The sequence below is a fragment of the Zonotrichia leucophrys genome, chromosome 10 (genome assembly GCF_028769735.1).
Source record: "Zonotrichia leucophrys gambelii isolate GWCS_2022_RI chromosome 10, RI_Zleu_2.0, whole genome shotgun sequence".
NCBI classification, from domain to species: Eukaryota; Metazoa; Chordata; class Aves; order Passeriformes; family Passerellidae; genus Zonotrichia; species Zonotrichia leucophrys.
In genome coordinates, this window is record NC_088180.1 from 17773849 (window position 1) to 17795250 (window position 21402).

The 21402-nt window shown below is 51.6% G+C and overlaps 3 protein-coding genes and 1 long non-coding RNA gene across 10 annotated transcripts; 2 read left to right on the plus strand and 2 right to left on the minus strand.

Annotated features, from left to right (window-relative positions):
• Positions 1–635: 635 nt before the first annotated feature.
• On the plus strand, positions 636–9890 carry RASL12 (RAS like family 12). Of its 6 annotated transcripts, none has more exons than XM_064721830.1 (6): positions 3853–5776; positions 6619–6735; positions 6814–6870; positions 7932–8005; positions 8089–8279; positions 9030–9890. In XM_064721830.1, the coding sequence occupies exons 2-6, from the start codon at positions 6627–6629 to the stop codon at positions 9412–9414; spliced, it is 816 nt and encodes a 271-aa protein (XP_064577900.1). In that variant the 5' UTR covers positions 3853–5776; positions 6619–6626; the 3' UTR covers positions 9415–9890. The 6 variants fall into 6 exon arrangements, with proteins under 6 accessions (XP_064577897.1, XP_064577900.1, XP_064577896.1 ...); XM_064721831.1 differs by lacking the exon at positions 3853–5776 and adding an exon at positions 6267–6358; XM_064721827.1 differs by lacking the exon at positions 3853–5776 and adding an exon at positions 636–765 and having other exon boundaries at positions 6619–6870.
• Positions 2744–4126, minus strand: KBTBD13 (kelch repeat and BTB domain containing 13). Its single transcript, XM_064721821.1, has one exon. It carries the CDS (start codon positions 4124–4126, stop codon positions 2744–2746), a length of 1383 nt encoding a protein of 460 aa, XP_064577891.1.
• Positions 9878–20353, minus strand: SLC51B (SLC51 subunit beta). 2 transcript variants are annotated; one of them, XM_064721832.1, is made up of 6 exons: positions 20203–20353; positions 16534–16728; positions 13080–13179; positions 12259–12399; positions 11753–11843; positions 9878–11019 (listed from the first exon to the last, which is right to left on the minus strand). In XM_064721832.1, the coding sequence occupies exons 3-6, from the start codon at positions 13117–13119 to the stop codon at positions 10806–10808; spliced, it is 486 nt and encodes a 161-aa protein (XP_064577902.1). In that variant the 5' UTR covers positions 13120–13179; positions 16534–16728; positions 20203–20353; the 3' UTR covers positions 9878–10805. The 2 variants fall into 2 exon arrangements, with proteins under 2 accessions (XP_064577902.1, XP_064577903.1); XM_064721833.1 differs by lacking the exon at positions 20203–20353 and adding an exon at positions 16373–16439 and having other exon boundaries at positions 9884–11019; positions 16534–16692.
• On the plus strand, positions 11014–16923 carry LOC135452078 (uncharacterized). The gene is made up of 2 exons (XR_010441532.1): positions 11014–11176; positions 16471–16923. It is a non-coding gene; the product is annotated as an uncharacterized LOC135452078 (long non-coding RNA).
• Positions 20354–21402: the final 1049 nt, after the last annotated feature.

Consider the following 21402-nt stretch of genomic DNA (forward strand, 5'->3'; position numbering starts at 1 on the left):
TTTGTCTTTTTCTGTCAGGATGCCAGCTGGCACAACCCAGCAGAGAAAATCCTTAGTTGCATTCGTACCATTTTCCATTGTACCCTTCCAAACAATCTCCCAGCACAATGCTGCCATCAAGGTAAAACACTATGTCCCTTCTCCCTGGATCTCCAGGTGGGTGCCCGACAGCAACAGGAAGGTACAGCTCTCCATGGCTGCATTGATTCTTGCCTGGATGCAACAAGGAAACTTGACATCCAGGTGTTGGGGGAGTTGACCCATCCATCCCCAAGGATGCTTTATTCCTGCTCTTCTTTAATGGCATTGAAATGGAAAATGTGGCACCCTGTATGTTCTAGGGAGATATTCCTGGGGAGTTCACAGGCTCTTTTTGGAACTCCCAGCTCTGTTTTTCCTCCTGCTTTCCCTTGGTTATACAAGCTTTTATTTTTGATACGGCCCATATAAGGCAAGTCCATCTACAGACAGCTTTTCCTTACATTCCCCCTTGCCAAGATGATGTCACCTTAAAAACGAGACTTGCAGAAGGTTAAGCTGTGATTAGGCAGATCGTGTCCCCCCAGCTGTGATCTTTGGCGGAGCGAACACCGTGAGGATGGAAAGGGGAAGATAAGGGTGCTGTGCTGGTGCCAGTGGTGCTGAATGCTGGTGGAGCAAAGCACACTGGCAGCATTGTGCCACCTCACTCTGCAAAGGCTGAGCAGCTTCTCGCCCTCCTTAGTGGTTTGCTTGGTCCTGGATCTTGGATCGTTTCTTGCAGAGGTAAGAAATGTATCTTTTTTCCTTCCTTTGCACCTAAAATTATCTTGTGTTACTTTCTGGATCACAGTCTGGACTGATGGATGCAACAAATAGCTCTTGGGAGCATCTATGCCATACTCAACTGCCTGCCAAGACTCACACTTTCCCTCAAGTGCTACACTTAAAATCTTAAAACCTTTTGCATTTGTTGACAAATATCTTTGTAAACCCCTGAACTGTGGAGCAGCATGTGGAAGTGGGGAGGAGGTTGTTGGTGACAGAGCTGGAAGGAATGGGTGAGCCTGCCAAGTTCTGTGGTCTAAGGTTGGCCACAGGAGCCCAACATAAATATTTTAGTAACAGAATTATTTTAACTTCATTTTAATGGATGTTTAAGCTGTTTGTTCAGCTTAAAATTGTTTTAAAGCAACATGTTTCCATGTGCTGCTCCCAGGAGAAGACAACGTGAAATGTTAATTCACAGAATTCTGTGAAATGTTAATTGGCTTTGTCTGGGAAGGGGAAAATTATTTGATAAGTTGCTGTAACATTCCACCTGGGGACTGCAATGCTGCTCAGCTCCCAGTGCCCACAGTGCAGGGGACAGGGACAGGTCTGTTGGTGTCCCCTGTGCCCTTGCCAGGCCTGCAGCTCCACCAGCAGCAGTCCCCCCATGGGTGACATTGGGATGGTGGCCTGGCCCAGTGGCAGAAAGCAAATGGGGACAAGGCACATCCAGTGGTTTTCCATCTGGCTGTGGGTGCAGGCTGGGGTTTTCTGGTTTGTTTTGGTTTGCAGTTGCGTTGAGTGGTTTATTCTCAAATGCGGGAACTGTTTTGAAAATGCTGAGAACTTGGCGGGATCAGCAGTGGAGTTATTTGAGGCATCCCAGCTGGTATCCCTTCCGTTCCCTCCCAGCCTGGACAGCACAGGCAGCCCAAAGCCTGCCCCATGGATGGGAAACCAGCTGAGCTGGGGTCTGGGTTTGCTGCTGCCCTGGTCCGTGGTCACAAAGGGGAGCTCTGTGCCACCAGCTGTCCCCAGAGCTGGTGTTGAGGGCTGTGAGCCCTCAGCACCTGGTGGTGGGATCTGATGGGAAGCTGTGGAGCTCTGCAAGCCTGGTATTGCCATGTAATGGTTCCCTAGCCCTCATTCCCTTTTGGCACTCTGTACTTCCAAGCTTTGCCATGTCCTCAAAAGACCCTGACTTGGCTCAAGCAAGTCTCTGGTGAGAGCCAGCACTTGCCACCCCAATGGGTCTGTACTAGGGCCTGAGGGGGGTGATTGACGGTTCCCAGGTCCCAGAAAACCCTTGGCACATTAAGCACCTGATGCCCAGGAGCTCCTTTCCTTCACTCCCGATCTCCCCTCCTCCTACCAGGACCCCGCTGCAGCCACAGAGAATTCCCCGGGGAGTGTGGGGCTCTGTGGGAACTGCACTCCCACGTAAGGCTCTGAAACTGAGCCACAGCTGAAAAAGCATTCAGGGGCAAAAAAGAGTCCTGACATAGATCCCTGTTAGGAGGTATTTTCCTTCAGAAGCACGGGAGGAAAAACCTCAAACTCAAGAGTAAATGAAAAACACAGTAATGAGAAGCTTTTCTATAGCTTTCCTTTTAATTCCAGCATGTAATGAATGATTTCCCATCAAGGCAGAGAGGAGGTGGAATGCTGCACACCCTCAGAGTGCAGTCAGAATAAATAAATCCCATGTTTGCATCTCTATGGAATCTGTCCTCTGCAGAAGCCACAATGTCCTGCACACAGCTGGCTCGTGAGCTCATGGCTGACAGGGCTTTGTGCCCGTGCAGGGCAGGAAGAGGGGACAGCAGCTGCTCTTTCCCTCTGGCAGGGTTTAATGTCACCTCCAAGGTCCAACATGATGCATCCCTGGGCCTGAGCACAGCTCTGTGGAGGAGGAGAGGAGCCCAGGGGAGCAGTGAGTGCAGAGCTGAGGCCACGTGCAAGGAGAGCATCCTGACGTGGGACGGGGGAGCAGCTACGTCGCGATGTCGTGGTCACGCCTTGGCAGCCGCAGGAGGAAGGTCTGCAGGGAGCCGCTGCGTGGGAAACCTGCCCGCTCCTTCTTCTGCTTCCAGGTCTCCTCTTCCACGGAGTAGAGGAGAGTCAGCATCTTGTTGACAGTGTAGATGGTGTCACCCCTGACAATGGCAGTGAAGAGAGCTCCCTTGCTGTTCATGAACTGCCCGGGCAGGGCGCTCCACTGCCGGGACGTCAGGTTGAAGCAGTCGATGACACAGCGCAAGAAGTCGTCGTAGGGGCCGTTGCGCATGACGTAGAGGTTGTCACGATGGGCCACCATGCAGTGCCCGTAGCTCTGGTGCCGCTTGAGCTCGGTGACGGGAAGCCACACGTCTTGCTGGGTCTCGTACTCGTAGATGACAGTGGTGTCCAGTGGCTGCCACAAGCAAACAAAGATCTGCCCCAAGGCTTGGGCACAGGGCGCTGCCGTGCTCGGTTGCGGCAGGTCAGAGACGAAGGTCCAGGTGCTGGAGGCCAGGTCGTACCTCTCCACGGACTTGAGCGAGATCTTCTCGTACTCACCACCAATGGCGTAGAGATAGCCCTCGTGGCCCACCAGCCTGACGTCGTAGCGCAGCTGGTGAGGGCTGGGGAACTCGCTCCAGGTGTTGGCATCAGCATCGTAGCAGAAGCTGCTCTCCACCACCTGCTTGTTGGCCCCGTAGACGCCACCCACGATGTAGATCTTGTTATCCATGGTTGCCATGCCGGCTAGGAATGTGCTGGCGCTCAGCGGAAGGCAGGAGAGGGTCCTCCATGTGTTGGTCTCCTCGTCCAGGTAGCAGATGGTCCTGGAGAGGTCCTCCAAGAACTCGAAGGTGGGTGTGTGGGCTCCCACTGCCACAAAGGTGCTGGGGAGGAGGGCTTCCACATAGGCCAGCAGGTCATCGGAGAGGCAGTCCAGGTACTCCTCCAGCTCAGCGTAGCTGTCCCTGATGTAGAGTGCGGCACAGTGGAAGAGATCCAGGAGGCCGAATATGGCAGCGGCTTGGTACAGCAGGATGCAGTTGTCAGAGTTGATGGAGTGGATCAAGTACTTGGCCAAGGGCTTCACCTGCAGGAAGGCAGCACATTCCACTGCCTGGAAGGTCTCCTCGCTGCCAAGGATGGGCCTCTCGCCCGCCAGCACCCGCAGCATGGCGAGGAACCCGGCTGCACTCAGCTCCCCCAGGCCAATCTCCTCCTGCGTGCTCTCCCTCATGCCCGAGCGGAAGAGGGCACGGAAGTACTCACTGCTCTCCACCAGCAAGGCCTTCTCCACCGAGAATGACTGCTCCTCCACGCGGATACGCACCCGCTCCGGGGGCCCTGCCTGGGAACCTTCCTCCTCCGGGGTCATCCTCGCCTGGGACCTCAGCAGCTCTCAGGGCTGGGGGAGCACCCGATGCCCCTCTGTGCCGTGCCCCTGCACAGCCCCCTCGGCCTTCTCCAGCCTTTGATGCCTTTGCTGAGCTGCCCGGTGGCCTTGTAATATAAATACCTTGGGCTAAAGATAGCTGAGCTCGTGACCAGGGCCCTTCAAAGGCATCCACCAGGCTCAGCTGCCCCCCCAAGCTCAGGCAGGGTTCCAGTGTCACCAGCCAGCACTGGGCACAGCAGAGGTGCCTGGATATCCCATGGAATACGCCCAGCCACTCAGGAGAAACCAGGTTTTGCTTTCTCCACTCTCAAGCATCCTTCTTATGATGCCCTACGGAACAGTCCCCAGCCTGGGGAGGGCAACACACTTGCATGGCTGGGAAGAACATCTGGCCACACTATTTTTTTTTTTCTCTTTAAAATATGGAGTTTACAGCCCAGGGAGGTAAACAACATCAGCAAATCTCATTGCCACCCCGCTCAGCCATGGGAAGGGATCTTGGCTGTTCGTCAAGTGTTACCATGGGCAGACAGAGACCTTCTTTTGTGACCCTCTCTATAGCAGCAGCATCTGCAACACCCATCCCAGCTGCAAGGAGCCATAAGCCAGCCTGTGCTTCACCTGGGGATCTCAAGGTGAGAAAAAGGAAGTGCAGCAACCTCTTCTCACCACAAACCTCCCCTCCGGCCTCAGGGCTTGCCCAGCTCCCCATAATACCTGGCTGTGGGAAGAGATAAACCCCTGTTTACTGACACAGAGCTTGACAGTGAGGGAAAGTGTTATTTGTGGCACATCACTTGTTAGTGTGCTAATCACAGATTTTTCTGGCTAGAAATCCCATTTCAGCTCCGCCATGGGGTGCCAAGGAAGGCTGACAACAGGGCTCACTTGGGGGCTCCTTCCTGGATCTCCCCATCACTACCTGTGATTAGTTTGCAGCTGGTGTTTTGTTTTGATGAATAATTTAACCTGAGCAGCTCATCCTGTTGAAGGTCTATTTTCTGCTCCCTCCTTAACCCCTTCATCCCAGCAGCTGGGAACTTTCCAGGCAGTGCATGATGGCAAAGCTCTTACCTCAGGATCATGGCCACAGCGGGTTCCCCCAAAAATCCAAGTTTAGGGAAGAATGGAAGAATTTTGCACTTACACCACTGCCATTGATCCTCATGGATACCCAGCTTAAAATACCATGTTTAGTTCCAATTGTTTTTAAGTGCCCTAGACCTGTGACCAAAGGGGGTCTGGGGTAAAGGGTCCTCAGAGGGGCTCTGCTTCCCGCAGGGGAGTTATCCCTGTGATCTCCATCCTCCCCGTCCCTGGGGCTTGCAGGGGCTTCCACACTCCCAGACTATTTTGGGAGGGCTTAAAAATACCCTGCCTGTATTAACGGGCAATATTCCCAAGGGCGCAGCAGCCCCGCATGGCCGCGGAGCAGCCTCGGCCCCCCAGCCTCGCCTGCGGCCCCCCCGCAGTCCCTCGGGGCCGGCCCTGGGGCCGCATCCTGTGGTCCCGGGCATCGAGCCCTATCCCAAATGGCTGTGATCGCCATGACAACGCTGACTTCAGCCCCCGCCACCTACTCGGGCTCACAGCCGCTGGGTGCCGGCTGATGGATTGGTACGGGCGCTGGTGAGTACTCCCCGGGCTCCCTCTTCCTCTTGGCACCGAGGCTTTTGGGTGGCAGAAGGGAATTTCTCTCCCTGGAAAGCCTCTGCCGGCAGCAGAAGGTGTCAGTGCTTGGTTGTGTCCGAAGGAGCCGGGCAGTGGCTGCACAGGCAGCTCCGGGTCTGCTCCTGCCTGCCGGAGCTGGGATGAGTGCGCCGGGCTCAGCCGGGACAGAGGGACCAGGCTTGGGCTTGCCGGGACACGGCGAGGAGCTGCGCGCTCAGGAAGGTGCCGGGACACGGCCAGGTGGCCGCCAAGCCGAGGCACGGCAGGTCTGGGACCGGGGGTCCCTGCCCGAAGCCGGGGCAGCTCGGGGTGCCGCGTGTGCTCTGCCGCGGGGACCGTCCTCGGGTGGCCGGGGCAGCGTGTCCGGCCCCGCGGCGTGGCAGCTTTCCTTACAAGGAGTTTGGCTGGAGCCCGAGCAGCGGGAGCCGCGCTCGCCTCCGCCTGCCTCATTCATCGCAGCCCCGGCCGTGCAGGGGCCGCTGCTGCCCCGGCCCCGCGCTCACGGAGAGCCCCGCGTCCCCTCCGGCCCTGGGTTTTAAGGTGGGAGGCTGCGTTTCTCTTCTCTTTCTGGGGTGTGAGGGGTGGGCAGAGGGCTGGGGGTCCTTCTCTTTCGGTGGGGTGCTGGCCGCCACTGTGGGATGAGGATGCCTCGGGATGCGGATGGAGGAGAGGGGATCTCCCACCCTGGTGCTGCTGAGCCCCTCTCTCCCCCAGGCTGGGGCACCCACGAGGCAGGCAGTGAGAAGGTGCCCATCCGACGGGGCAGCGGGTGCTCCATGTCCCCCCGCTCTATCCCACAGGAACGAGGATGTCCTCGATGTTCGGCAAACCCCGAGCCAGCAGCGAGCGGCCGCCCCAGAGCGCCCTCCCCGAGTGCAACGTGGCCATCCTGGGGTGCAGAGGGGCCGGCAAGTCAGGTGAGACGGGCAGGGCAGGGCATCGGGGAGCTGCCGCCAGGGGACACCTGCCTCACCTGCCTCTTTCACCTCCTGCAGCTCTGACCGTGAAGTTTCTAACCAAGAGGTTCATCAGTGAATATGATCCCAACTTGGGTAAGGCACGTTCTTATCCCATGGAGCATCCTTCCCATCTCCCATGTTTCCCATGAATTTAAGGGGAAAGAAGAAAACAACCCACCCAAAATTATACAAAAAACAACAAGGGCTGGATTTAACCCAAAACCATCTGTGAAAACAGAGGTGAAAGCAGTGCCCTCTCTGGGGGGACTTCCCATGGGAATGTTGGCTCCTCGCATTGCCCCCAAAAAACCAAAAGCTGAATTCTTGAGGCTCTTTGAGGAGCATCTCATGTCTGTTGGGCAGGGAAAAGGCTGAGGAAACGAGGACGGGTGCACAGCAGGCAACCCTGGGACTGAGTTTTGCAGTGAGCAGTTCTGGGTATTTTTTTTTCCACTCATTTGAGTAATTAATAACTATTTTCCTAGGCCTGACTCCAGGCTGTGGGGAAGAACCATAAGTGATTTATCGGGGACATTAAGGAGATATGGACATTGTCCAAGAACCAGCTCCAGCCGCTAATAATTCAGTGACTCTTAGAAAGAAGGATAAATCCTTTCTTCCTCAGATATTTTTGGGAATGTGGTTTTATCTTCCCACGTCAAAACCTTTCCGAAACGCATTGGTTAAAAGCTGGCCCAAAGAAAGCATCTTTCTCCTGGGGGAATGGCTCAACGGCTCTCCCTGCCTGCCCTCCTTCCAAAAGAAAGGACTATTCCTTTCGCTTGATTTATTGGGAAACAGTCCCATGTCAAGCCCCCAGCTCGCTTTATCTCATCAGGCCATGGCTTTTAGATAAGGGCTGAGCCCTGGGTGCAGCGATTGTTGTGCCAAGCTCCTTCCCCTCCCTCCTCCTCCTGTGGGAGCCCATGTTTGCAGCACGGGGAGAAATAACTGCTCCTAGCCAGGCTTGCCCAGCAACCAGTCCCCCAAAATAATGTTGTCTCAGGAAGGAGTAAGGTGGGAGGACTTGGTGGAGGATGCTCCTCATCAGGGCTGAAATTTTTCCATGGTATCCCAAGCATCCTGGGCTTTGCTTGGCTTTGAAGAAGACAGGATGTGCCAGCCCATCCTTACAACCACCCTTCTTCTTGCAGAGGACACCTACTCCTCGGAGGAGCTGGTGGACCAGCAGCCTGTGCTCTTGAAGGTGATGGACACTGCTGACCAGGTAAGGCACTGGGGGTGTGCTGACCAGCTGGACCATGGCTGGACCACGGCTGGACTGGGGCTCAGCCACTCCTCCCACGCCAGGATGGCCCCGGGAACTGCGAGCGCTACCTGTGCTGGGCCAGCGCCTTCCTGGTTGTCTACAGCATCGACAGCAGGAAGAGCTTCGAGGGCTGCCAGCGCTACCTCGAGGTGCTCGCCCTGCACGCGCGGGGCTGCCAGCGCCGCTGCCCCGTGCTCCTGCTGGGAAACAAGCTGGACATGGAGCAGTACAGGTACCGGGCACGCGGTAAGGCTGCCTGCTCCCCGCGGGAGAGAGCTCACACATCCCTCCTGATGGGATGCACAACCCAAATCTGATTTCTTCACGGGTATTTCCACCCCCATTAGTATGTGAACATCCTCCCACATCCCTGAATTTCCTGCCCCAGGGCTGATGTGTTTATTTTGAGCCCGTTGGTATTTTCAGTAGGATGTTTTTTGGCTGAGTGGCGAGGCAGCGTCACCATCCCTGGCAGGGCTTGAGCCAGAGAAGCCCCTCTGGACATGCCCTTCCTTTCCCTGGAGCCCTGTAGTTCCAGCCCCACTGCCAGGACTGGATGTGCCCAATATGTTTTTCTGGCCTTTTGTGCTGCTCTGTGGTCCCACAGGCCCCTGAGTCACATGCACTGCTGGAGCCCTCATGCTCCCAGGATGGAGGTATCCCCCTCCCCACAGCGAGGACCTGCCCCATCTCCTCCTCCCTGCTTCCCAGTGCACTGTCATCACACCCACCAGGGATTGCTGGAATACATCCCTACCAGGAGAAGCTGTGTGATTCCCCAGGGACACAAAGAGACCATTACTCTGGGATTTTGGGAAAAGCAGAACTCTTTTGGATTCATGTCCCAGGGCAGAGATGGGCAGGTGCTACCTTGGTGCTCTCTGGGAAGGAGGTGTGGGATGCATGATCTGTTACCTGCACCTTTTTTGGGTGGCTGCCGTGCCCCAAGGGATCCTGCACCCATCCCCTCTGCTCTCGCCAGGCAGGTGCTCTCAGCAGAAGGGATGTCCCTCGCCAGCAGGTTCGGGTGCCTCTTCCATGAGGTGTCGGCATGCCAGGACTTCGCTCGGGTGCAGCACGTGTTCCACGAGGCCGTGCGGGAGGTGCGGCGCCAGGCGGAGTGGAGCCTCCCCGTGCGGCCGCTCTTCATCTCCGAGGAGCGGCCCTGCCCGCCCGTGGCCACGCCCGTGGCCCTGCCCACCCACCACAGCTTGGCCACCTGCACCTTCAACACCCTCGCCCCCGTCAACTACAAGGAGATGCCCTCGGTGGCCCAGGCCAAGCTGGTCACCGTCAAGTCCTCGCGGGCTCAGAGCAAAAGGAAGGCTCCCACGCTCACCTTGCTGAAAGGCTTCAAGATATTTTAGGACACATCCCTGTGGGCGGCAGAGAGGGAGGAGAGAGACCCTCATCCATCCCCCCAGCTCCACGGGAGCTGGGACCTTCCATGATGGACTCACGGGCACTGCAGCAGCCGCTGGCACACGGCAGCCCTGGTCTCCGTGCCAGGGCAAAGCCAGCAGTGGCAACTTGGCGAGCAGGCAAAGTGCCAGGGTCTGACATGGGCTGTGGCATCGCTGTGCCTGCCCCTGCCCGGTGTTTGCACCCTGTCCTGCCACTGCCACTGCGGCCAGCCCAGTTTTCTGTGAGGACACAGCAGCTTCCAGAGGAGCCAGAGCTGTTGGATACCACTGGGAGGGGAAGGGACAACTCCACGGCCACCAGCCAGCTTGGGCACCTGGCCCACAACTACAAGAGCCCAGGAATGAGGGACTAATCATTAATCCAGCATGGAGGCACCCATCTCGTTCATCCCACAGGTCCCCGACTAAGCAATAAGTAGGAGGAAATTTTATTTTTATTAAATCCAGATAAAAAAGGTGCAGATAATGTTTCAGCTGCTTAAAGGCCTCAGGTGGCCTGTAACCCATATCCACACATCAAGCTAAGTCACACCAAAATTGCTGCTTTTTTGCTCAGCTTTTTACACTATAGCATCCCTTTCCAAAGGCCTTGCAAAGAGATGCTTTGATGACAAGGACATGGTCTGCAAAGTCTGTGTTTAGAAGACTGATGTTTTTCCAATAATGTCCTAAATTATTTCATGGTTTCTACACATGCCCAGTGAAGGACACAAAGGGAATCCTGGAGCAGACCAGGCTCTGCCTGTGCCTGAGCCAGGGTCAAGGGCTGGATGTTTGGTTTCAGGTGCTCTATCAGATTAAATGTTCTGCTTCTCCCTGGAGTTGCAGTTACTTTGCAGAGTAAAATATTCATGTGTATATTTGTACATATAGCCATATAAATATATATATATATGACCTTACTGACAGATTCAATATGGCATTTTGATCAACCACTTTGGAAAGTATTTTAATAAAGAGGATTCTGAAAAGAATAAAAATGTCTCAGCTTCAGTGTTGCTGTTTTCCTGATGGGAAGTGAGGCTGCTTTTCCTGGCTGACTGCAGGCCAAGCTTCCCACTTACTTCCCTGGCTCAGGTGAAACCTGTTTGCAGCACCTGAGGGAGGAGAGGAAGCTGGCACTGAAGGGAAGGCTGGAAGCAGCCAGAGCAGTGGGGGAACACCAGCCAGGCAGGAGATGAGCCCAGGGCCCCTCCTGCAGGTGCAACTCTGCTGCTTTCTTGTTTCACACTTTTCTTTCTCCAGGCTAAACTGCATTTTTAAACTGGCACCCCTGTGAATTGAGACATTCTGATACCTTTCTTAAGGCCTAAATGGGCTGACTCCAGCTGCCACTATATGGCCTGCTCAGACGTCTCTGTGTACAGGGATGTGACAGTCCCATCTTTCCACTGGACCACCACGTCCCCTGGTCTCTGGGGCCCTGGCTGCTGCTTTAGTGGCTCAGCCAGGTTGTATTCCTGCACAGGCATCAGGGCTTGCTTGGCATCGAGGTCAGCCTCCTGTGTGGGCTGTGCTGTTTCTCCGTTCACGAGGATTTTCCTTTTCCTGCAGGGAAGGCACAAGGACACACGAAGTGAAGCAGCAAGCCCAGCCCACATCTGAGGGCACCAACCCCGGTGAGGGTCACAGCCATCAATTTACACCGTGTTCCTGGAACACGCCAGCTGCGTGTGGGCAAACGCCGCCAGGTGAGCCGTGCCAGGTAAGTGCTCTGAAGTGTTTGAGCACACACGGCTGTGCGATTCACACTTGGAGAGCGCCCAGCTCCTGACGCCAGGAGCAGCACGCAGCCAGCCGTCACTAGAGGGAGAGCGAGGCAGGCTCGCAGCGTTAGCGCTTCTCTCGTCTGACTCAGTGCTACGTTTTCGTGCCCTAGCAAACAGTGACTTGCTCCTCAGCTGCGGGGTTGTGCAGCCACCGGGGAACTCTGTGGGGATGTGCATGGGGAAAGGCTGGGAGTCCTGCTCCAGAGCCCCTGTACTTAGGGGAGAGCACCTCACACCAGTTACCATCCTTTCCCTCCCAGCAGCCCTGTTGGGCTGGGCAGAGCTGTGCAGACCTCTATTCCATCCAGGGCTCAGAGAAGGGGCTTGTCCCAAGTGACACAATGAGCAGGCATCAGGCAAGGTTTTATAACAAAAAATGGTTCAAAGGGAGTTTGCTCTTCTCCCCATCACTCAGGGCTTGTCCTGCCCTGCCAAACCCCTGTGGCTGTTTGCCTCGGAGGCTTTCAGGGCACCACCACACACCAAAAGATTCTCAAATTTTCCCGTCTCACCTGTTCCGCACAATGTTAATGGTCAGAAGAACAAGACCCAAAATCATGGTCGCGAGGGACAGCGCAAGAACAGAGTAATTCCATGTTGAGGCTGAGGGAAAGCAGAGAGGCACTGTTAGCAGGCACAGCACAATGTGACCCATAGAGCCTGGCAGGGGTTTTCTGAGGACATCCAAGATGCTCTGTCCTTGATTTTTGTGGCTTTGAAGTTGATCCTCATGACGCTGACCTGCTGCTATGTCAATCTGCTCCCTCCACCCTGCCAAAATCACAGGAGACCTTTGCTCTTTTGGCAGGCTCTGCCTGGAAAGAGGCTGAACCCCAGAGACACAATCTCAGCACAGCCTCCTGCCTATCTTCACCTATGGCCTGCTTACTCCAGAGGCAAGACTGAGGGTTTGTGTGTCTGGGGTAAATCACCTCCTCAGGGTAGTGGCATCTCTGTTAGGCAAGAAAGTTGACAGCCAAGGACTGTGTCTCAGCCCAGGAACACCAATGGGACTTACGGTCTTCTCTGCGGAAGAACCAGAGCAGCTCCTCCAGCTCTTCCAGTTCCAAGCCCAGTGGAAGGGTAATGTTGCCTGCTGTGTGCTCATCCATGTGTGTGCTGGCCAGGGTGGTTGGGAGGTACTTGTGCTCTGCCTCAGCTGTGGTGGAAAGACAAAGATGCAACAGTCACTCACTGCAGCCCTTCAGACTGGAGGTGACCTTCCCCTTCACTCCCAGGGTTGCCCAGCATGTCTGTCCAAGCAGGCAGAACGCAGCCCTTAGTGCACAGCCTGATCTCATGCACTGAGAAGTGGAGAGTGTTTCTGGCTGCAGACCCCATTAGGTGAGGCAGCAGGGCTCCAAAGACTTCAGAATGCTGATAGGGCCTTTCCACATCCCCCATCTCCCACCAAGGAGAGGCAGCTCCGTGTGCCACAATTCACCAAAGAGTTGCCTTGCCCAGACCAGTCCTGGAAATCTGACTCTGGACTGCAGTCCTCCAGCAAGAAATTCTTATTTATCAGGCTGGCTTGTATACACAGCTTGACTCTAGTAATTTTTATCAGAAAAGCTTCTTTCTGCAGAGAAACCCACATATAAGTGTGGCCAACCCCAAGAACAGAACATGCACACAGAATGCAGATGGGAATGACACCCAGTTCTGGAACAGGGGTGTGACTTTTTCCTTGGCTCAGTCAGGCTGCTGCTGGTGTACACTGAGGAAAATAGCCCCATCGAAAGAAAGAAAGAAACTGTATTTCCAGGAAGTTAAGGTCTTTGCACATGTGCACATGCACCTACTTTACCCACACCATTATCCTTTAAGCCAAGACTCTACCTTGCAGCAGGAAAAATGGGATTATCCAGAAGAACTTCATATTTGTGTATGCAGATGTGATGGATCACACCTTCACAGTATTTCTTCAGCGTGGAGATGCCTGCAAAAGACAGAGAGACTAAGGAGTTGACAGAGAACCTGCTTCCCCTCCCTACTCCAGCTCTATTCAGAGAGGGGATCTCATGTATCCCAGCATCTGTTTCCTCCTGAGAACGTGAGTCTGACCTGCCAGGACAGGGTGCAGAAACCCCTGGGCCACCAAGGTGACAGCAGAGGGGTCTGGCACTGCATCTGCTGCCCGAGGTGAACCTGTAGAGATGTGAGCTCAGCTGCTGTGAGCCAGCCCCTCCCCAGCTAACAAAGCTTCCCTGCTTGCTCCCCTGCCATAATCCCTAGAGAACATATACTTTGCATGTGACTACCTATTGCCAACCCATGGACGGCAGAATATGGGTGTGGAGATGAGGAAGTGGAGGCTGAGCTTCAAGAGGAGGCAAGGCTGGCTTGCCATTGAGGCTACGGTGTCTCCCATCCCTCAAGGAAACAGAAAGTCCTCCTTGACCTTTAGTCCCTCATTTATTAGTGGCATCAATCCAACTTTTATGGCTGCTCCTTCAAATTAGTTCTTCAGCGTCCTTCGAAGGGCCCTGCCCTGAGCAGGGGCTCCTGGCTGCCCACTGTGAGCTGGTGACACGTTGAGGTGGCTGTCCCCAGCCCATGGCTCACTGGCCATCGCCCACTGGCAGGTCAGCCACACCACAACACACCTGCATCCCTCAGACATTCTGGTCCCACAGGCCATTAATTATTATATGAAGACTTTTATGACAGCCTGATACTCCCAGCTTTTACCTGCCTTTGCTGTGTGGCCTGGTGCTGTCTGAAACTTGCTTCCCAAGCATGTTCCACTGTGCCAGGCGTGTCAACAACGCTGCTGCTGACTCCTCAGGGAAACATTTGTCCCGTCGGTTATAGACCTAATGATTGCTACTATTTTCCCCCCCATTCTCAATGTCTTCACAATTCAAAGTTCACATTTTATAGCTAACCAGGCATGCAGGCTTACTCCCTGCTGCCAGAAAACCACCTGCTAGCAATTCTTAGAGGAGGGGACTCTCAAGTATGTGGTCCACTTTGTATTTCAGAAAATATGGGTAAAGCTGCTCCCTGCAGTTAGGTGTGCCAATTACCCTTCCGTCCAGGTAACCTTTAGCTTATTCACATGGATCACCCCTCACAAAGGAGGAAATAAGGCCTTGGTGCCAATGAAAATAAGTTACAAGTCAGCTACACCCTAATAAGAAGTGGCACTTGAATGTGTTAAATCTTGCTGTGCAAGGCTTCTGAGTAATCATTTGCTCAAAGAGGGATATTTGACAAGCATGTTGCTGATTTTCCCCTAAGGTGTTTCATAAGCTGTGGGCTACCTCCTGGTGTCTGTGCACAGCAGGGATGCTGGAAAGCTGCTGGAAGTACTTTGCTACTTCATCAAGTAGTGACCAGCAGCCAAATCTCCTCAGATATGGGAGGCCAGAACTTTGTGGGTAAAACACAGCAGCAGAATGGACCCTTATTGTGCATTAATAGGACATTTAAGTAAAATGTCCTTAAGGGAAACTTCTGTTATTTTAGAGATCTTTTACATCTAAATCACATTAACAAAATTAGTTTCATTCACCAAAGCTACAAAACGAAGTGTTCTCAGGTCAGTGTGTCTACTCCAGTAGAGAGTGAGCCTAAACCACCAGTTTCCCCAGTAAGAAAACAGTGACTCCCACAGCTGGGCTGGACATGCTCTGAGGAGCTTGGATCTTGCAGCCTGGAAGAGATTGTTCAAGGCATCTCCCGCAGCCTGCCCCGCACAGCTGCTCTGCCCTGCTGCCCACATCCCACTGTGGGCGAGCTGCTCCACGAGACCAGCTGGGACAGGTGGGGGATGCTCTTCCATTGCTCCATGCTGCACATCCAGCAGTGACTCTGGTGGCTGATGGACAGGGACGAGCCCTTAGATCCAGGCCTCTGCAACTCCAAGTGTGCTCTTTGTTCTCCTGTCCCTCTGAAGGCACCCAAGACCCTTCTGAGGTTGCTTCCCCCACTTTACAACAGGGGAAGCTCAAATGAGAGAGAGCTCATCCATTTTATGCTCCTATGGGAGGAGGCAGAAAGAACAAAGAGGCCAGTGCCTCTCAAGAAACATTTTAGCTGCGTTGAGTTTATATTGACTCCTGAATGTCTTTGTAATTTCTTTCTTCTTACAAATGGGATTTTAACATCAAAAGCTGCAAAATCTGTACAGTATTATGTATTTCAGGAACAAAGAGTCACACAACAATGCTATTTCAAATCCTCCTGTGGATCTGTAGACTTTGCTGGCATTCAATGAAAACTCAAGATATTACAGGAAAATGTCAAGGGACTGCTTTTTGCTCTATGCATTGATCCCAGCACTTAAATGGTAAAACCATTTCTCCTAATGGAAGCCCTTGAAGATCTGAGACATGTCACATGCAGAAGGCAGAGCTGAGGGATTGGTGCTCTGAAGGCTGGCAGAATGCAGCAAGGGGGCTGTGCCATGTGGGAACACAGAACACACACCTTCACAGCTGCACGTGGCCTCTTCCCAGCCAGGGCACAGCACGTGGTGCTGTGAATCCTCCCTGTGCTTGGTTTTTGTCAGCTCTGATATTCATGGCTGCTCACCAAAACACATTTTGCCCTCATTCTGCAAATGAGAAGTCTTTAGATACGTATTATACTGGTTTAAGTAAAGATGGGGGGAAATCTTTTGGAAAGACCATCAAGTACAGCTTCTGTTGAGACAATAATGTCCCTCTGGGCTCCATATTCAAAGCTCACTACACAGTATGGGACAATGCATTTAGAACATCTCAGTCTTTTTAAATTAGTCTCTTCTTGTCATCCAGACTCTCTCTCTGGTGGTTGTCCTATCTTAGCAGATTGTGTTAAAATGGGTCAGTTATTTCAAACACAGTGTTAAAGTGGGATGTCCTGTCTTTGGGATTCATAGAGGATGTTTATACAATGTCACACCACAGACATACAAATGGATGGTAGGGTTTATAAAGGCACATTAAGGTCTGAGCTCCATTAAGGAAAACAAGGAATTATTTAATATTTAAAATATTAAGGCAAGAAGGCAGTCTGTGCTATTTTTTAACCTCTGTAAAGTAAAAAGCTAAAGAAAAAAATCTAAGTTATATTATATAGATCTAAGTTATTTTTATTTGACTGCTTTAATAATCAGGAGTTACCTCAGCCTGCTTCTTACTCACCATTCAGACAGTCTCTCCTTAAAAAGTCTGCCTTCACTTAAAATTTCCAAGGATTCAAGCTTTCTAACTGGAATAAATAAATAATCCTTTTTTTACAGATAGCTATAAATTAACCCAGCAGCCAGTGCAGCAGGAATGCCCGTTAATCTCTGCTAACTCACCAGAAACGTGGAGTTCCCAGCAGGGAGGAAGCTACATTTCTTCTTTAAGCCCTGTCATCCGAAGACATCTCCTCCAGCACCGTGGTAATACAAGGCTCCCTGTGCTGCTGCTCTGGGTATGCTACCAGCTGTGATTCACTCTGCTCCTGAGTCATGTGTGAAGGCCAGTTCAGCAGCTGAGGTACACTCCAGCCCCTGAAAAACACACCTCTTTAGTGGGACCATTTACAGCACGAGGTGAATGACCTTTTGCCAAAGCATGAGCTGTAGCAACTTCCAGTTTGTTTGCTCAGGTTATTGGCATAATCAGTATTAGAAGAGCACGCTGAGTAGAATGACACTCAGTAATAAGTTACTCTTCAGTGAAAATAAATGATAATGTTCACTCTGCTTGGCTCAGTCCTCTTTGCATACAGGAAGCATGTCCTGATAAAGCAGATATTATCCTTTTTTTTTCTTTTTTTTTTTTTTTTTTTCCAGTGAATGGCCATTCTAAGGCTGTCAGAGCATCTTCCCAGAGGAAAAAACATTGCATGCAAAGCTTGAAGCAGCAGTCAGAGATTTTGCCATCCCACTTTTACAGGTACAGGTAATGCCTGGCTAAGTCAATAGTCTGCTAAGAGGCTCTGCAGACTGATGTGCTGCTTTTTGTGACAGCCACGTTGGGAAAGGAGGATTCCTCCCCCCTGAAATGGGGAGGTGATTCATGGATGGAGCTGCACACTGCAAAGCAAGAGAGATGCATCTCACCAATGGGCTTGGGACACACAGCTAGCTCTGGTTAGCTCCAGCTGAACTGCAGATGGCAGGTGTACTATCCACGTGTTTGTCCTGTTCTTGGTGGTTTTCAGCTTGAAATAAAGTGCTCAAGGCCATGTGTGACAGGGCTTGGAGCCATCTGGTCTGGTGGTAGTTGTCCCTGCCCACAGCAAGGGTATTGGAATGAGATGATCTTTATGGTCCCTTCCAACCCAGGCCATTCTATGATTTTATGATCTCTGGCACTGAAGCTTTGTTCAATGTTAATTGTTAATTGTGATTAATCCTTTGAATCCCATCTCACATCCAGAGTTTCCCTGGGCAGCCCCTGTGAAATACACCCAGCAGAACATGTGCTCCCCAAACAGAGATGTTTCACTGCTCAGCCCCAGCCTGGCAGCAATCAGATGGGAGCTCAGAAATGCATCCCCCAGGAAGCAAGAGCTGCTCCCTGCTGTTGGAAGCATGTCCAGGCAGGACATCCTACCACATGGTAAATCGTGCTGTCTTTCCTTCTCAATTCCAGCTGGAGCTTTTTAGAAGTGCCACCAGTGTGGGGAACACTCTTCTAGCATCTTTGGAGCTTTTTGTTGCCGGGGTGCACAGCAATAGGACATAAGTGGTCTCACAATCAAACTTCTGGCATTGGGAAAGCTCAAAGAAGACACTTGGTCTCTGTAGAATAATCTCTGAGTAGAGGGATAGAGACACTGGCCATGGTGAAGAGGTGACTAACATAAGGATGGTGACTGCAAAACCCCAGAAGGTTCCTTTTCATCCCAATTTTCTACATGGCTTGATGTATATATCTAGGGTCAGGATGCAGGTAGGTGGCTGAGATATGTTTAGGACTCAGAATGATGTACATGGAAATGAAACCAGTTCCCCACTGGTTAGAGTTGGCTCTTGTGCCCAGTAATCCTCTCCTTTTCCAGAGAACCACAAACATGCTCAGGAGTGCTCCTCTCCAGCGAGGGTGTGCTTGATTCTGTGTCTCTCCTGACAACACTGGCACTGGTCAATGTGAGATATCTTTTTACTTCTTGGAGACACTTTCAGCATCTTTGGCCAGGAAGCAAAGTGGAGATAAGATCTGATTTATCTGATTTGTGTTCTGTTTCCTCCTCAGATTTGTCTTCACTACTCTTGGGAAGAATTTGTCTGACCTTGGTGTTTTAATTTTGCTTATCTTTTTTGATCTCTTCAGTGTCTTTGACCTGAAATGCCTGGTTACAGAATAACTAAACATTCAGGGTTGGAGATTTTTTTTCTTTCCATGTACAAAAGCAGAGTTCAAATACAGCAGGAATGCCAGATTTTTTTTTTTTTGTGAAACAATCAGATAGTTGCTGTCATTCTGAAAAAATTTATATCAAAATAAATCTTCAGTTAAAATTCACGAACATTGCGTCGAAGGCATAATAATGAATAACAGCCATGATGTGTTTGAAATGTGCTGTCACAGCAGAGCCAAGGATGAATTACGTGGGAGCAAGTGTACTGGAAGGAATTTAAGTCCACTTCAAAAACTCACTGCAAATGAAACTTTAATCACTTTGTGCATATGTCTGGCAAAAGCTCAGCGTGGAGTTACAGCATTTCCAGGAGCGTTAACTACAGCCAGAAGTGAGAATCCATCTCTGGGCTTAAGTCCTGGAGGAACAGCAGGTGAAACTCTACACACACTGTCAATGACATGTTCAGTGCCTGGATCTGATACCTGGAAATTAACACTGAGCAGCAGCTGGATTCTGGGTTCAAACTCACAACTTCTGGGCAATCCAGGCATACACGTACATCCCTGGCCTTTCTGAAGTGCTGGTGACAAATCCAGGGCTTCACCCAGGACCTCAGAGAACTGGTATTTGTGGTCACCACACAGGACATCTCCTTCCAGCCTTGCTTCCAGCAATCTCCCTCGCTGCCTCTGGAAACCATGAGTATTTTTCAGCATCTGAGATATCACAAGGTCAAATTTTTCACCATCTGAGATAAGGCCTGAAATTACACTCTGTGCTGAACAGCACTCCTCATGTTTGGGGCCTGACAGCCATGAGTGTCTGTAATCACTTAGTTATTGTGCAATGACGAATTGTTCCCTGTTTGTGATAAGTCAGACTGTTCACCTTCCCTTCTTTCCAAGCCACTTTCCAACATGAACCAAGCTGGGAGCTTTAATCTCTTCTCAAGCACAAGCCATTCCTTCATCCTTGCTGGCCTCTTGTTTATATTTTATTTTAACTATAACCTTTCATTTATGCACTAAGATGAGGTGACCAGAGTTGACGTGTACTGCCTTTGACTAAACCAAGTATTTTCATGGAACTTCCCAGTTAACAGAGAATTGTAAGGTTTTTTGAGCATTTGATTTTTCCATACTGATTAGGAAATTACCTCAGTATTTGGTAGCATATTCTCCTTTTCTCAGGGTACAGGAATGTAAGCACCCCAGTTAGGATGGCCTGACTCTTTTTTTTAAACTTGTAACAGCAATTTTTCATTCTTTTCTCCTTATTACCACAGGAGACAATGGGATCTTCAATGTCTGAGAGAAGAAAACCCTAATGATGGGCAAACAGACATGAAAAAGGGAAGGAACACATACAGCACTGCTTAGTGCAGTACAAAATTTCACTTTTTTAATGGATCCTTCCCTCATGTATCTGACATAAAATTCTGCCATCAATTTTCCAAATAATTTACATATTTCCACAGGCATATAGGACATTTACAGATTCTCACACTCCATGCTGCAGAAATTCCTAGTGTGAAAGATTGTAGGACAGACTGTGATTTAGATGAGCAGGGAATTTGTGTATGTGATTTACATTAAAAGCCACACAAATAATCCATCTTCCCATGGGGGGAAAGAATGTACTTAGCAGAATGATAAAATATTTTCATACTTACGTTATGGGAGGAGACAGTTCTTTAAGTGGTGATTCTGACCCCATAGTTTACAAGAAAACATTCTCTGAGTTACTGTCACTGTTAAAATGAAGCTGTCCGTGGAGTCAGAAACGGAACTTTGTTTTTCAAATGCTGTCAGAGCCAGATCAGTGGCTTTGGGGTCAACACCCCTTCCAGTCCCTGACGTTTTTCTGTATTATCTTTGCACTGAGGCAGCATGGACAATTCCTGGTCAGGGTTAAGGGGGCACGGGTGACACCACTCAGGATCATTGACACTGCAGCTGGAGCTGTCAGGGCAGCCCTGACGGCTTCCACCACCCCACACCAAGATGAGGGAAATGTTAGGGTTGGAAGGGACCTCTGGAGATCATCCAGTCCAACCTCCTTCCGAGGGAGGTTCATGTGGAGCATGGACACAGCTGGACGTGTCCAGGGTTTGGAACTCCACACCCTCCCTGGGCAGCTGTCCCAGTGCTCTGCCACCCTCAACATAAAGATCTTCCTCATGTTGAGATGGAACTTCTTGTGTTTTAATTAATTGACAATATAATTTATTGCTCCTCATCCTGCTGCTGAGCACCACCCAAAAGACCCTTGCACTAGCATCTTAGCACCCTAGGATATTTTTATGCATTAACGAGATCCCCTGTCAGTCTTCTCCAGGCTAACCACAACATGAAGGCACTTTGCTCTTAGAGTGTCCAAAGGAGGATACGAGGATGGGGAAGGGAAGCTGTATGTATAGATAAGGGCACTTGTTTTGTCTAGCCTGGAAGAGACAGAGAGACCTCATTGTGGTCCGCAACATCCCCCCGAGGGGCAGACACTGCTCTCTTCACTCTCGTGACCAGCGACAGGACCCGAGGGAACGACATAAAGATGAGTCGGGGGAGATTTAGGCTGGATGTCAGGAAAAGGTTTTCAGAGGCTGGTCGGGCACTGGAAGGGGCTCCCCAAGGAATGGTCACGACCCCAAGGCTGCCAGAGCTCAAGACGCGTTCGGACAACGCTCTGAGGCACCGGATGGGATTATTGGGGTGTCTTGCTCAGGGCTATAGGTTGGATTCGATGATCCCCTTGGGTCCCTTCCAACTCAGGTTCCCCGATAAATCTGTGATTTTATGACTATGGCGCCGCCGCCTCAGCGCTGAGGGCGGCCCGGCCCCGGGGCGGGTCCCGCTGCGTCATCGGCGCGCGC

Excerpts from the sequence above, each read along its gene's own strand:
- SLC51B (XM_064721832.1), bottom strand. The coding sequence starts at position 13,119 with ATGAAGTTCTTCTGGATAATCCCATTTTTCCTGCTGCAAG. Across the intron at positions 12,400-13,079 it reads CCCATTTTTCCTGCTGCAAG|CTGAGGCAGAGCACAAGTAC; the intron begins GTAGAGTCTTGG and ends TTTCCACCACAG. Across the intron at positions 11,844-12,258 it reads GTTCTTCCGCAGAGAAGACC|CCTCAACATGGAATTACTCT; the intron begins GTAAGTCCCATT and ends GCTTTCCCTCAG.
- RASL12 (XM_064721827.1), top strand. The coding sequence starts at position 6,627 with ATGTCCTCGATGTTCGGCAAACCCCGAGCCAGCAGCGAGCGGCCGCCC. Across the intron at positions 6,871-7,931 it reads TGAATATGATCCCAACTTGG|AGGACACCTACTCCTCGGAG; the intron begins GTAAGGCACGTT and ends TTCTTCTTGCAG. Across the intron at positions 8,006-8,088 it reads TGATGGACACTGCTGACCAG|GATGGCCCCGGGAACTGCGA; the intron begins GTAAGGCACTGG and ends CTCCCACGCCAG.
- KBTBD13 (XM_064721821.1), bottom strand. The coding sequence starts at position 4,126 with ATGACCCCGGAGGAGGAAGGTTCCCAGGCAGGGCCCCCGGAGCGGGTG.